General features: G+C 34.0%; 1 protein-coding gene across 2 annotated transcripts in view; it reads left to right on the top strand.

Annotated features, from left to right (window-relative positions):
• The first annotated feature begins 2,380 nt into the window (after positions 1 to 2,380).
• LOC140668307 (uncharacterized) overlaps positions 2,381 to 13,183 on the top strand; it is a 70,296-nt gene continuing 59,493 nt past the window's right edge. For both annotated transcript variants that reach the window (XM_072897213.1, XM_072897212.1), the window contains exons 1-2: positions 2,381 to 2,516; positions 7,193 to 7,405. Coding sequence is in view for 1 of the 2 variants with exons in the window: in XM_072897212.1 (XP_072753313.1) it covers positions 7,378 to 7,405 (28 nt within the window). In the remaining variant the exon portion in view is untranslated. The remainder of the gene's footprint in view (positions 2,517 to 7,192; positions 7,406 to 13,183) is intronic.

Here is a 13,183-nt window from a genome sequence, read left to right on the forward strand (position 1 = left end):
AACAACTTTGTTTTTACTTCTTTTGCATTTTTTTAAAGAGAATTACATATTAAGAAAAATTACAAAAAATTACAGAGATTATGTGAACCTCCTTCAGAATGAGAAAATAGTTCGTCTTATTCTTGTCAGTGCATAATATTTCGTTTTCTCCATCGTTTTACTGTATTCGTATCGATACGTATATGCGTGGTTGCGTATTCATAGATCCGTAACATTTATACGCCGTGATAATCTACACAAATGGCTGTATTGTAAAACAAATCCAATTCCGGATGTTCACGCCTTTACACATCCGCCGATCTTTCACTCTTTTGACATCCCTATTTTCATCAACCAAAATACGCGCGAATATGCGTTTATATCCAACAACCGACAGCCGGAATTGATAGAAAGCACTCGCCAGCTATTTGTTATGCAGAAACCATGACAATTGCCTTTTCCAACTTTTCTGTGCCTGACGTCGAAGCGTGTAAATTTTCACACCGCAAGAGTCCGCGTATTTCTGTTCCGTACGAGTGAAAAAGATTACTCAATTTTAATTTCGCTATATTTTGCGAGCCTGATACGCGAGGAAAAATTCAAGCGAGTTATACATTCTTGATTCCTGAGGCATCTCTCTGTCCTACAAAACGTGCATATTTCATAAGAGAGAATATCAATTGCTGTCATAATCGAGTAACTAGCTCCATCAGTTATTTACTGAGAGAAATGTTTATCTTATAGACAATTGGACTCTCTAAATGCCAAGTGCGTATCTTACAGAAAATGCAGGATATAATCAAAGATATAGACTGTCGAGAGGAAGCGTAGTAGGAATTTGAATAGCTACAAGGCATTTCTACGAGGTGCTATGCTAGGTGACTCACATTCGCTTAAGTATTCCATTGTGCAGCAGAGTTTCTGCACGCAATGCCCCGCATAACGGGCGCTTCCAAAAATACACGTTTCATTCCGGCGTTTCGCGCACGTCGATATGCAAACGCATCAGTAATTCATGGGCCGTGGCTCGTTTGGAGAGTTTGCTGCAATAAAGAGAAGGAAACTAGAGAATTTATTAGAAATTTCCGGTCTGCAATGGGTAAAATTCCTCAGAGTGCTCTTCAATGCTGTCGAATAATGAAACATTCTTCCAAGAGACTATCGATATACACGTACTTATCTCTTTTTCTCTCCTTCCTTATTTCTTCTTTCTCGATGTATCGTTTATTTTATCGCTCCGTTCTCCTGTCCTCCGCGAGTCGCGTTTTAATTGTTTAAACATTTTTTTTCCCAGCAATTATATGTCACTCAAAAAAAGATGGAAGAGAATGAATTTTTCGAAAATAAAAAAATAGATTATTGTGATCTTTTCTCTCGTTTTCTTCTTGTTAGTCTGTAAACAAGGGTGATGAAAAAAATAGTGAGTGAAAATGGAGTGTTTGGCAAGCAAGGCATGAACCATAAAGTGATTTCGAAGTGACAAGTATTGAGTGCGATCAAACGACGAGATTCTGCTTTCAGCTTCGGTTCTACCTCCTCCTGTTTGGCTCGTTCCATTACCGAGAGTATTGATATTTCGCTGCAAGCACTCAAAGACTCCAAGTTAACTGGCATAGAAAGTATGAGAAACATGTACCTGTCCCCGACAAAGGATGCGTGCAGGAGCTGATTTTCGGACTCGTTCAAGTCGCACGTCGAATATACGCGGAAGGAAAATAATCAACGGAGACTGACAAACACGCGAAGAATGGAAGCATGATTCTGGTAACGCGGGTCCGGCGAATTCGACGAAGAGCCAGAAGAAGAGCGTCCTGAGGTCGAGGAGGAATTGGGTGGCATGACGAGAGACTGCAGGGGTATGGATACCCGCGGGGACGGCGGGATCGGCGAGGCTCGAATCTGTTGATTTAACCGTCTCCAGCAAGGAAATCCCGGCATGCGTCCGGTCGAGCCAAACGCGACGTACTTCCGTTTAAGTTTACGCATTATACGAGAGATTCCGTTCTCGACCAAGAAAATTATTGCGAAAGCGCTGACTATTATGTCATCCGCGAGGCATAAGTGTCCCCGGCGAGACACGACTCGAGAGAAAACACGTGCTCTTCTCTGATGTCATCGCTGGAGGTAATTTTGAATCGGCATCGATCCCCGATATCTTCTGTGGCATGTATGTGACCCCAACGACGTGGAAAGAGATTTCCGGCAGTAGAGCCTCGAAAAGACCCGGTACCGAGGGTGGTACAACCCTGTGCCCCTGGTACGGTACCGTTTCCTGAAGGACGAGGCCGGGTAGTCGCGTGTGCGCGCGTGTGTGTGTGTGTGTTTTCGACCGAAAGAGAGGAAGAAAAAAAAACACGGGGAACTCAAAGGTATCTTTCGTGCGGTGATACTCGCGACTTAGTGTCTCTTCGAATCGCTCGAGTTGTCCACCTTTCGTGCCAGGTGCTTGCGTGCAAGACCATCTGTGCGAATCGGTATCGGGAGATTCCGTCGAACGATGAGACAAACTGGCGGAGCATCGTGAGGAATAGTAAAAGGTATGTTTCAATGTCAATTAAGTTGAACATTTATATATCAAACGCAATGATGTATCTGCAAATTATTTCTAATTATTTGCATAATCAATGTTATTTAAAATTTGTCTTTGCTAAAAAAAAAATATAAATAAGTATGTTCTTTGCAAAAAGAAAAAATGAATAATTGAGGTTACATAGAATATTCTTCACCTAAGCTTACTTTCAAATACCAAAGTATTTTATGAACATTATTTATGAGCATTACGTTTTAATGCTTTCACATTATCATATCAAAGACTTCTCACTTAATAAATAAATATTATTATGTGAAATAAAAAAGAGGAAAAATATGTAGATACTTAATAACTGATAATGGTTAAATATGAAACTTTCTATTTTCGAAGAGACTTCAATTTTTCAGAACAAAAGATTCTTTCACAATAAATACTATAATATGCCGTGCACAATTCTATCTCGCTACAGTTTTCAGGATTTTTCCTTCAATCGACCTCTGGCTTATTTTTATCCAATAAACGTGTAATAAACTCATATTCCGAGGTATCTAGTCGCTAGAACGTTTTAAAATAAATGTTTTTAGCTCTCATTATATATATATATATATATATATATTATATATATAAAGACAACCTAAACATTAACAAACGGTAATATTTCCTCCGCACGTACAACGAGAAGATGGAATTAATAGCTATCTCGTTTTTTATGTTACTTATTCTTACAATATTATATTCTTTACTCTAAATAAATCTTTTTAATGCTCATTTAAAAGTAAATAGATATCGCGGACTGCTTTTTCAAAATTTATTGAAAACAGATTATTGGAATTTATTGCGAGCGGCAAATAATTTATTGATTAAAAAGATTTAATATAGACTTTTTTTTTCTACACTGACAAAGTATAATTTACGTCTTTCTATTTTTATTATCTATACCAAGATTGACATGCATCTCTGATTCGTTTCGTGAGATTATATCACGAGAATCTTTTCGGCAACATAAATATATATAATTAATAATTTAAGAAACAAATAATAATTAATAATTAATATTTATCAAGATTTATCGCAAATAATATACTTTAATGAAATGACGCAGATGGTATTATCTGAGAGAAAATGATATGGTGATTTACCCTCTGCGAAGACAGATGATAGCCATTTGGTGGGACTATCCTCTCGGCATCTTTTACGCCACCCTATATAAACATTCTCGATACCCTCTGTAAAATTGAAGAAAAGTCTGATGCGTAAGATGTACCTCGGATAGTAACATCCCAGTTATTAACAATTGAATCGATATGAAATATGCGTAAAATTGTATCGGTTTCGACAAAGAAAGGTCGAAAAAAAAATAACAGAAAACAAGATCAAAGAATCTAATCATACATATACGCGCTCGTGCACGCTATGTTAAAATAACATAGAATGCTCTGATATTTTTCAAAATATTTTTTTATAGAAGATACAATAATTGTAAAGAAAAATGATAATTTAACAGAACTATAAGCACATCAATTATAAAATTAACATTAAAAGTTAAAAGATTTTTAAGAATAAAGTTTTGTATTGATTTTAAAAAATAAAGCCAAATAAATAGTTTTAGTCTCTGATTATATTTAATTAGACAGAAATTTCATTTATATTTATTTATCTTTAATTTTTATTTATATTCATTCATATTCACTTTTCGACATATTTAATAATATGAAAATTTCCCTTTGTCTCTCTCTCTCTCTCTCTCTCTCTCTCTCTTCCATAAAGATTTCGTTAAAGAAATTGATTCTAAATTTATCAGAGAATTGACCAAGTAATTTATTTACTTTCACTTTCTTTTTTCCTTTCCAATCTCCTATCGTCAAATGGAATGACTGCGGAAAAAATCACTTATCGGATGAAACGCTTTTTAAGATCATCGTTGGCACACGATTGAAAGGCGATTTTTATGTGAAGAGTTTTACGCGACAGAATCTAGGCTTCTTTATCACACACTTTATCGTCGATCTACGAAGCCATAACTGGATTTTAATATTTGTAAATCGCATTGCCGTGATTGCACCATCATCGTCATCTCTTTCTCATTGTGAATATGTGAATAAATGTTCAAGTATCAATTCGTAATACCTACAAAGTTATGCATCTGTTTTATTAAATTCTGCTGGTGTTACGCAAATGCATAGCACGTAGTTTACATATGTTTTCTTGTATAGCGATCGTTACAGCGATATTGCGGAAAATAAAGAATCTCATGAAAAAATTACATACTAAAAACGTTGCTTTTCAATCTATTGACACGTATGGATAGTAAAAATTTCTATTATTTACTTATTTATATAAGTCAATCTTATGATAGTGATCATTAAATATAAAAATTGAAAACCAATGCTTCGACGAGAAGCTCTAAACAGGTGATATGGAGATGTTATATGTTGGCTAGATTTATTTTATATCCTAAATTTTAGCTCTCTAACATTCCAGACAATACAAAAAGGGCAATAGGTGTCTTAAAGAAATCTAAAGCACGATAAAATGTTTCCAAGTCGTTTTTTTTAGATGCTCTTTAAAATTATGAGCGAACGTTTATCCGACATAAATGGAACGTCATTATGTCCGACATAACTTGTCTGCATAGTTACTAAATGTCGAATGTACATATGGAAAAATTTGTGAATCGCAAACTGCTATTTTTCTATGACACGTCAATCGATCGTATCTCCCCGAAGCGGGGAATACCCGCGAAATTGAAATGGCCGCGGAAGATCACAGATCGAGAAGGGGGAGAGGAATGCAATTTCTGCCGCGACACGAAAATTTTCGATGCCATTTCTACCGTGCTTTGTATATTCAAGCTTATTGAGCCATCGCACCTATTTCGCTGAATTAAGTCTTTACATTTCGCGCTGATGTTTTGAATAAAGAAAAAAAAAAATAACGCTCTAATCATATCGACAAGCTGTAATCATATCCAACATTTATGAAAAATAGAGCATACCAACTATATTTTATTATTTTATAGCATTTTATACAAATATTTTTCCAATTTATAATATTTTACACGAAAAGTTTGCATCTAATATAACGTATAATTATGATATTTTATATAGATAGTATCAGAATAAAATATGATGTAGTAGCTATATAAAATATAATATAGCATCCATGTAAAATCTGATATAGACCACGCAAGGAACACAGGCCGAATATAATGTCTTGTGACAAAATCGCTTTCCTAAACCTATGTTATAGCTTCATATAACCGCATTCAGAGATAACCATTTAACAATTGTACTGTATAATAACTGTAATAATAGACAACAGCGTGTTTGTCACTTCGTAACTTTGGTTAAACTTTGGTACAGCAACATGTGTTCTGTGTTATATCTGTGAGGCATCTAATCTCGGTCAGTTATTAATCCATAATATTTCTATCAATAGAAAGTAATACTCGCTGCTTGCAATATACTTTAAATACATATAATATAAATTCTCTATAAATATTTTAAATATAATATAAATTTATAACAATTTTCACATTCTAACGGAACGCAAATTTGTTTCAATTTTGAATTATTAAAAAAAGATATAAAAAATTGTATTAATTTGTGTAAAAATAATTTTTTTTAATATATATTAAACAATTATATACATTAAGTCTATTAATATTCTCTCGTGTAATCATGAATATTAATCACATGTGCATACATATTTTATATATACGTATACAAGAGAATACACATTATTATTGTTAAAAATATTAATTTTAGTTTTTAAATTAAAATATTGACAATTATTTTCGTTAAATATAGGAAATATAGGAAAATATTTAAATATACTAATCTCTATGCAACAAATATACTTCTGTTCTTTTCTCTTTCTCTTTGTAAAAAAAAAAACAAAAAAACTTCGAAATATACTAATTGTAAAATGCGAACCGAGCATATTGTGAACGGCCATTTTAGCTCTGCTCATAGTAAAAAGTTGATTCTAACTTCATAAGCGAACAAGAAATTGTCATTATAGGGTTTAACGCTTCAAGCACTAGTGAAACTTTTGTTCTCGGTCGCGATAAAAAACCTTTTCACGTTAGTCGGCAATGCTATTGTAGATGTCGAACTCTCTTAAAGTTTGGTGGAATAAAATGAGTGGTAACCTACTTTATGTTTACTAAGTAGATAAAATCTCTCGTAAGCAAATTATCTTTATAATTAAAGAAACCTGCTTCTTATCTGTCACAGAAACCTTCAGTGATACTGAATTCCTTTGCGTACATATACTGTTACGACAAACTATCTAATTTTATTAAAGTGACTTTTTTCATTTCATATGCAATTGGAATCGACTAAATTATTGAATATAAAATATCACTGTACAAAACTATTCATAAAACAATAATCGATATAACATTCACGAGGTCCACAAATTTGACTGTAGGCAGACAATAGCTCAATCGTGTCGGACGTTCGTTATAGTTATGGACAATCAATCACATTGTCCATTTTTTATTTGAATATTATACAGGAATGGCTACTAATCTTTTAGACGTTTTCAAAAGGCCAAATGATCGTCAAACCTAATAACTGTGATCTTGTTTTATATTAATTAATACATTACCATATCAATTAATATAACATGCTTGACTATAATTACGTTTCGAAAGAGTGCCCTATTGTGTGTCTTTAGATCATATATACATCGGTTGTTGGACGATGACGGACTGGCCGTCGTCGCGGTGGAGATGACTACCAGGTTAGTGGCTCGTCCCGAAGACGACGACGACGACGACGAGGTCCACGAAGAGGAACGAGACTCGGTTGTGGGCTATCACTGCCACTGATAGAGCTGGCATCCCGTCGCAGCTCACATCGATGCCGACCGTCATATCCACGAAACGAGGTACGATCGAAATACCTTGCTACAAAATACCGTGAGTCTTCTGCGTACACATAAATCGTCTACAGACTCTTGTCTTTTGATCTTTTTAAAAAAATTAGTTGCGTCAAATCAATTACATAAAATGCTACGTTAAATTCTTCTCTCGTGAAAAGTTATGTCTGACAAAATCAAAGTAATGATACAGAGAAGAAATTAAATCGTTATTACATTATTGACTCTCGCGACTGTAGACAAAGGAATTTGAAGTAAATTAATCAAATCAATTGTATAAAATGCTACGTTGAATTCTTCCTTTGTGAAAAATTATCTCTGACAATGATACGGAGCAGAAATTAAATCGTTATTCAGTCGTGATTGTAGACAAAGAATTTGGAGTAAATTGTAACGATTTGAATAGAGAATTTGAAATTGCTTATCTCAAAGTCTATATTCGAATAGAATTTGAAATTACTTCGCAAAGTGTACATTGGAATTGTGATATCAAAATACGTTAGTTGTTGAAAAAGTTTTTTAATTAGAGATGTAGAGGAAGATATGTAGCGCGCGCACACGAGATAAAATCGTTGGAATAGTGATGAAGCAAGTATGTTACTAGAACGATATTGGCCGATTCGCTATCTGCCATCGCTTCGTTCCCGATTCCATTTCGTGGCCAACATAGTTAATGTAACAAAAGCGGAACTCTCATCATTGTGTGCATACTATATTTAATCGTATGGTTATTTTATCGATAATCCCCGATTTTTACGCGCGCCGGAAAAACTAAGCGCACGTTCGTGAATCAAAACGAGAATTTTATAATACATATTAAATTCAAAATAGACACGTTAATAAACATTTATCACAAAATATTGTAAAAATATATATCTATAAGGCTTACAATATAACGTGAAATCCGCGAGTTTATTCGCTCAAAAGTTCTCTTTGTTGAGCAGAGAGAAACCGCATATGGTAAAATCCAATGTAAAAGTGAAACGTCGGTGCTTTTACATCTGAATAAACACCGACCTACACGTTACCTACCTACACTTTGTGCCAAAATAATTCGACTGATGCTTACCGTTCTTTCAACCAACTGAAATTTAATGGATCGTGATAAAAAAGGAAAGATGTCCGGTTTTAATTAAAAAGCTGTCAGAAAGTGACCTTGCTTATTACGATTATGAAAGAGATAATTTCAGATATAATACTTAATAATCATAAAAAATATGTTTATTCTATTAATTACATTTAAGTAAATAATACGTGTGAAAGAAAAGTGGGATTTTATATTATCAGCTGTTTTACTATATATCGTGTCCCTCATAATTCTTTAATAAATATCATCCCTTCCCTTTCTTTCTTATTTATAACCGGTTATTTCAGAAGACTTAAAATAATATTTTGCTACATGCGATGTGTCAATTTCTTCGAAATCCTCATCGTATAGATCAAATTATCTAGTCGAAGAAGCGATCTGTCTCAATTTTATCAACAGGAAAGGGATAGATTGCAATATTGTCGCCAGAAAATGTCGGAGAACGTGGAAAGAAAGAAGGCGGACTAGAGATCAACGTCAAGGCGGAGATATTTAGGACTCATTGTTCTTCTAGTGCCATGCATATTGACTCGCTAGATGTGCCTGTAGCTTTCCACTATCCGTTATTTGTCCCCTTTCGCCTTTATTCACCACGGCTGCTCTCGTGGGAAGGTGTCCAGTACGATCCCTTAACGGTGCTTTATCCTCGCTCCGACGTGATCTTCTCTTGAACTTTGATATTTATATTTTCTTGTTGTTACTACAATGAGTGACATCGATACAATGATAATGATTGTAATGTGTATCTATCGACGATAATCGCGATCATAAAGCCTGCTTGCTCTCGCAAAAATCAGATCATCGATTTGACAGGAGTAAGAAAGGGAAACGTGTCCATCGGAGAAATTTTTTTTTGTCAATTTGATAAACGACCTAAAGCGTGTTCTTATTTCTTCAAGATATTCTCCAAAGACTGATCTAGTCATCGCGCAAAGATACGTTGAGATTTCAACGATTTAAAGAAAGAGATAAATGTGCGTATATGTTCTCTACAATTTGTACACCGAGATTCCTCGTCGTAAAAGTCTCCAAATACTGATTTCTTCGTGTTCTCACGAACGGAGTAGCTTTTCTTACATGTTCATCCATGTTCCATTTGTCTCCCCCCAAGTACATATCGATCGTTGAACGACACTCCGTGTATTGAAACTCCGCGTACCCACGAGAGGGTAGGTATCTGTGGAATTGACAATGCAAAAAGCTCCTTTCGGATCTGAAGTTCGGCACGTGGAGAGGTTTGCAAATTCGGCACCCCGAACAGCACGAGCGAATATCCGTTGTATGCAAATCGTCAGTTCGCATGGCAAACGCGTTTGCAGACGAGTTTCGCATACGAATTAGCGAAAAACGATTTCTATTACGCCGCCACGCATGAGGATACTATAGCCGTAAAATTTAATATTTGTATTATGCATGTACGAGATCCATACGAATGTACATATGAATGAACAGAGTGTGTATGTACGGATGATATCTCTCGAAATCGAGCATCTGTTTATTTGTTTATGTAATGAGTAATGAGCGCAGATATACAAATATATATTTTTTACATTTACCAGCTTTTTATTTTATTTTATTTTCATTACTCTTTTTCATTTTATTTCTATTTTATTGCTATATTGAAATAAATTTTTAAATTCGAGCTTTGGTAAATCTTTCGCGGTTTTATAAGTATAGCTTTTATATAAACAAATTTTGAATATTTTATATAATATTAAAATTTATAATATAATATAATGTTAAAATTGTATCATAAAAACAATATTTATATATTGTAAAGTAAAATAATACATTTTAATCGCAATATTTTAATGCGGGACGAACGCGGTTAGAGGAACAAAGAAGTATAGTGAAGTTCGCGTGACATGAAAATTAATATTGCCTTTAATTTGTATGCAACTATAAATTGGATTTGTTCCGCGGAAATGTCCATTAAGAAAGCATTAACAAGGGCGTGACTAAGGCGTAATATCATTATCAGCGCATTTTAATCTACTTATATATTTTTATATCGTCGTCGGTTTTCGTTAAAGTGCATGTAAATATTAGAGAACGTATATATCAGTTTATCTATAAATAAAATCGCTGAACACAAAACCAATTATAGGTGCAATAATGTTTTTACATCAGACTAGCAACAAGGCCGGATGTCAATAAATTATCACGTATTCTACCCAGTGCGCATCAACGAATCCGATAAATTTACACCGAGGAAAAAAGTGGAACGCGACATAACTCCTATTGTCTTCAACAGTTAGATTATAGTCTCAATTTTCCGATCTTGCCGCGAGGTCATGTTTATTCTATCTATTGATCGTGGGATATCGCAAATAGGGTATGTAATCTACTTATGAAATCTATGAAGTTGTAGAAGCACACAGACTTCGCGAACTTATCCTAGCCTGTGAGCTTGAGCAAAAACGCATTTAGCCATTTTTATCTAATATGAGATCAGGAGAAAAAGAAATATCTAATTTAAACATATCTTTGCACGATACTGCTTGATATGAGTGAACAATTAAATTTACCGTCGAGAATCATATGTGAGATTTAATGAAAATGGCCCAGCCAAGAGAAATGAGAAAATAGAAAGTAATATAATTTCAAGTAAACAAAGCAAAACAAGTACATCTGTGTCTTGTTTAATTAGATTATTTTATGATGACATAATATTATTGAAACAATTAAAAAACATTGTCACAATAGTATAATAAAGATGACTTATTGAAACCATGGAATTACGTTATTGGAAGTCTAATCGACTTGATATCGATTGATAAAATTTGTGGTTAAACAATGTTATTAGACCGAGTATTAAAATCGTTTCTCGATAATATTCTTTATAGTGAAATTCATGAGCTTTCTTTCATCACGTTCATCGATCATATTGCTCAGCTGTCTAGGAAATTAACAGCGGACGAGTCAGCAATTACGTAAAATGTTTTAGCATAGATCAGAGTCGGAAAATTTCGTGGAATATTGAAACCAGCGAGAATTTCGTTCTATCTACCTATTTGTCTGACTGTCTGGAATTCGACGTCTCAATTATAGAAAGTGAGAAAGCTTTTAAAATCTCATTTCGGTTTTTTAAGAATCATTGCATATTTTTTAACGGATATCTCTTTCAACGAACATATTTTCAGAAGTTTGCTTTTGAGAGAGCGCAATCTTTGTGTGTGTGTATGTGTGTGTGTATTTTAAAGTATAATCAATAATCTTTTCAAATTAAACTCACGCGTTGTGCCTCGTATGATTCATTCACTTGCAAATCTTTAAATCTCGAATACTGAATCATGCTGTGAATGATATCTCAATTTTTAAAACGAAATATTCTCGCGCTGGAAGTAGAACTTTCTCAGTATCACTTCAGAGCCATATGCGGCTTCCTCGTTTACGTAAATGCGCATTTCAATTCCCACTTGATTATTTTTTATGACCAATTTTACAACCAGAGAAACGTACTCGAGTATTTCTTTTTATTCGTTTGCGGTCTGCAACGATTAATGGACTATACGATGAGATAAGCACTCTCTCCGATGCATCTCTATTGTTTTTTTTTTTATTTTTTTTTTGTTTTTTTTCCCCATGATAGAGCATCACTCGATCGAACACGCACCTTCGATTGTATGTAAATTTCTCGCGTTTATCTTTTTGCATACTCGTCTTTTTGCAATAATCGATAAAACTGAAGCACTGAAAAACCGAAGTAATTTCGCGCGATTATCTTGAACTTGAAATTTAGTTTGTATAAAGTATACGTTCGCATTCTGTGTGAACTGATATCTTATATAATATATTAATCTCTACTATAATATTATTTTATGTATATATACATGTATATACAGTTTTCTACAGTTTAAAAGAGATTAATATATATAAATAATATAATGCAAAACAAAGTAAAAAAAAAAAATCTATTCCTAATGTCTAAAAGAAAGAGTGAGCTTTCATTATTTTTTGCATACATTAATACTCAATTAGAATTTAAAATTCCTAAATAAAACATTTAAATATGGAACGTAAAGATGTATGCAATTGTTGGACTGTCCATACTGAGAATAGAATGTATGACAACAAACTGCGAGTTAGTTCTACCAGTTATATAGTTTTTTGCGATATTGGTTTCTGGCTCACAACACTTGTAGTAAAATTATATAAACAAGGAAATCTCGTTTTCTCGTAAATTAAAATCTCCATATACTCTACTATATAACTTAATAAAAGTTATGACGTATAAAAAGAAAACTGTTTCAATTTAAGACCTGGAGTTTTTTTAATTCTTGACGATAACGAAAAAAAAGAAAAAAAAAATTACGGTTAAGATCTTGTCGTCAACGCGGAATCAAATACGGCTCGACTGTCTCAACGAAAAGAAGCGAGCTAGGAAATCTGATAAAGGAAATAAACTAAGAGGCTTCAGGTGCATCCGATCGTTAAAAAGAAACCGAAAAATCTTCCTCGCCGAAGGGCACGAGGCAGCGAGACGATCGTAGAGACGATCGATGAGGCGTGAAATTTGTCGATAATGGTCCGGGAAACTCGTCTTTTCCTTCTACACACGATATCGTCAAACGGATCTACCAAAAATCCTGTTTGTAAAGGGATTCCAAAAAGAGCAAGCGAACAATAGAATAAAAAAAAAACCAGTTGCTTCAGTTGTCAAGCGCAGCGACGTATTAAACGATCCGTAGCACGTCATT

This window comes from Anoplolepis gracilipes, chromosome 8 (genome assembly GCF_047496725.1).
Source record: "Anoplolepis gracilipes chromosome 8, ASM4749672v1, whole genome shotgun sequence".
Lineage (NCBI taxonomy): Eukaryota > Metazoa > Arthropoda > Insecta > Hymenoptera > Formicidae > Anoplolepis > Anoplolepis gracilipes.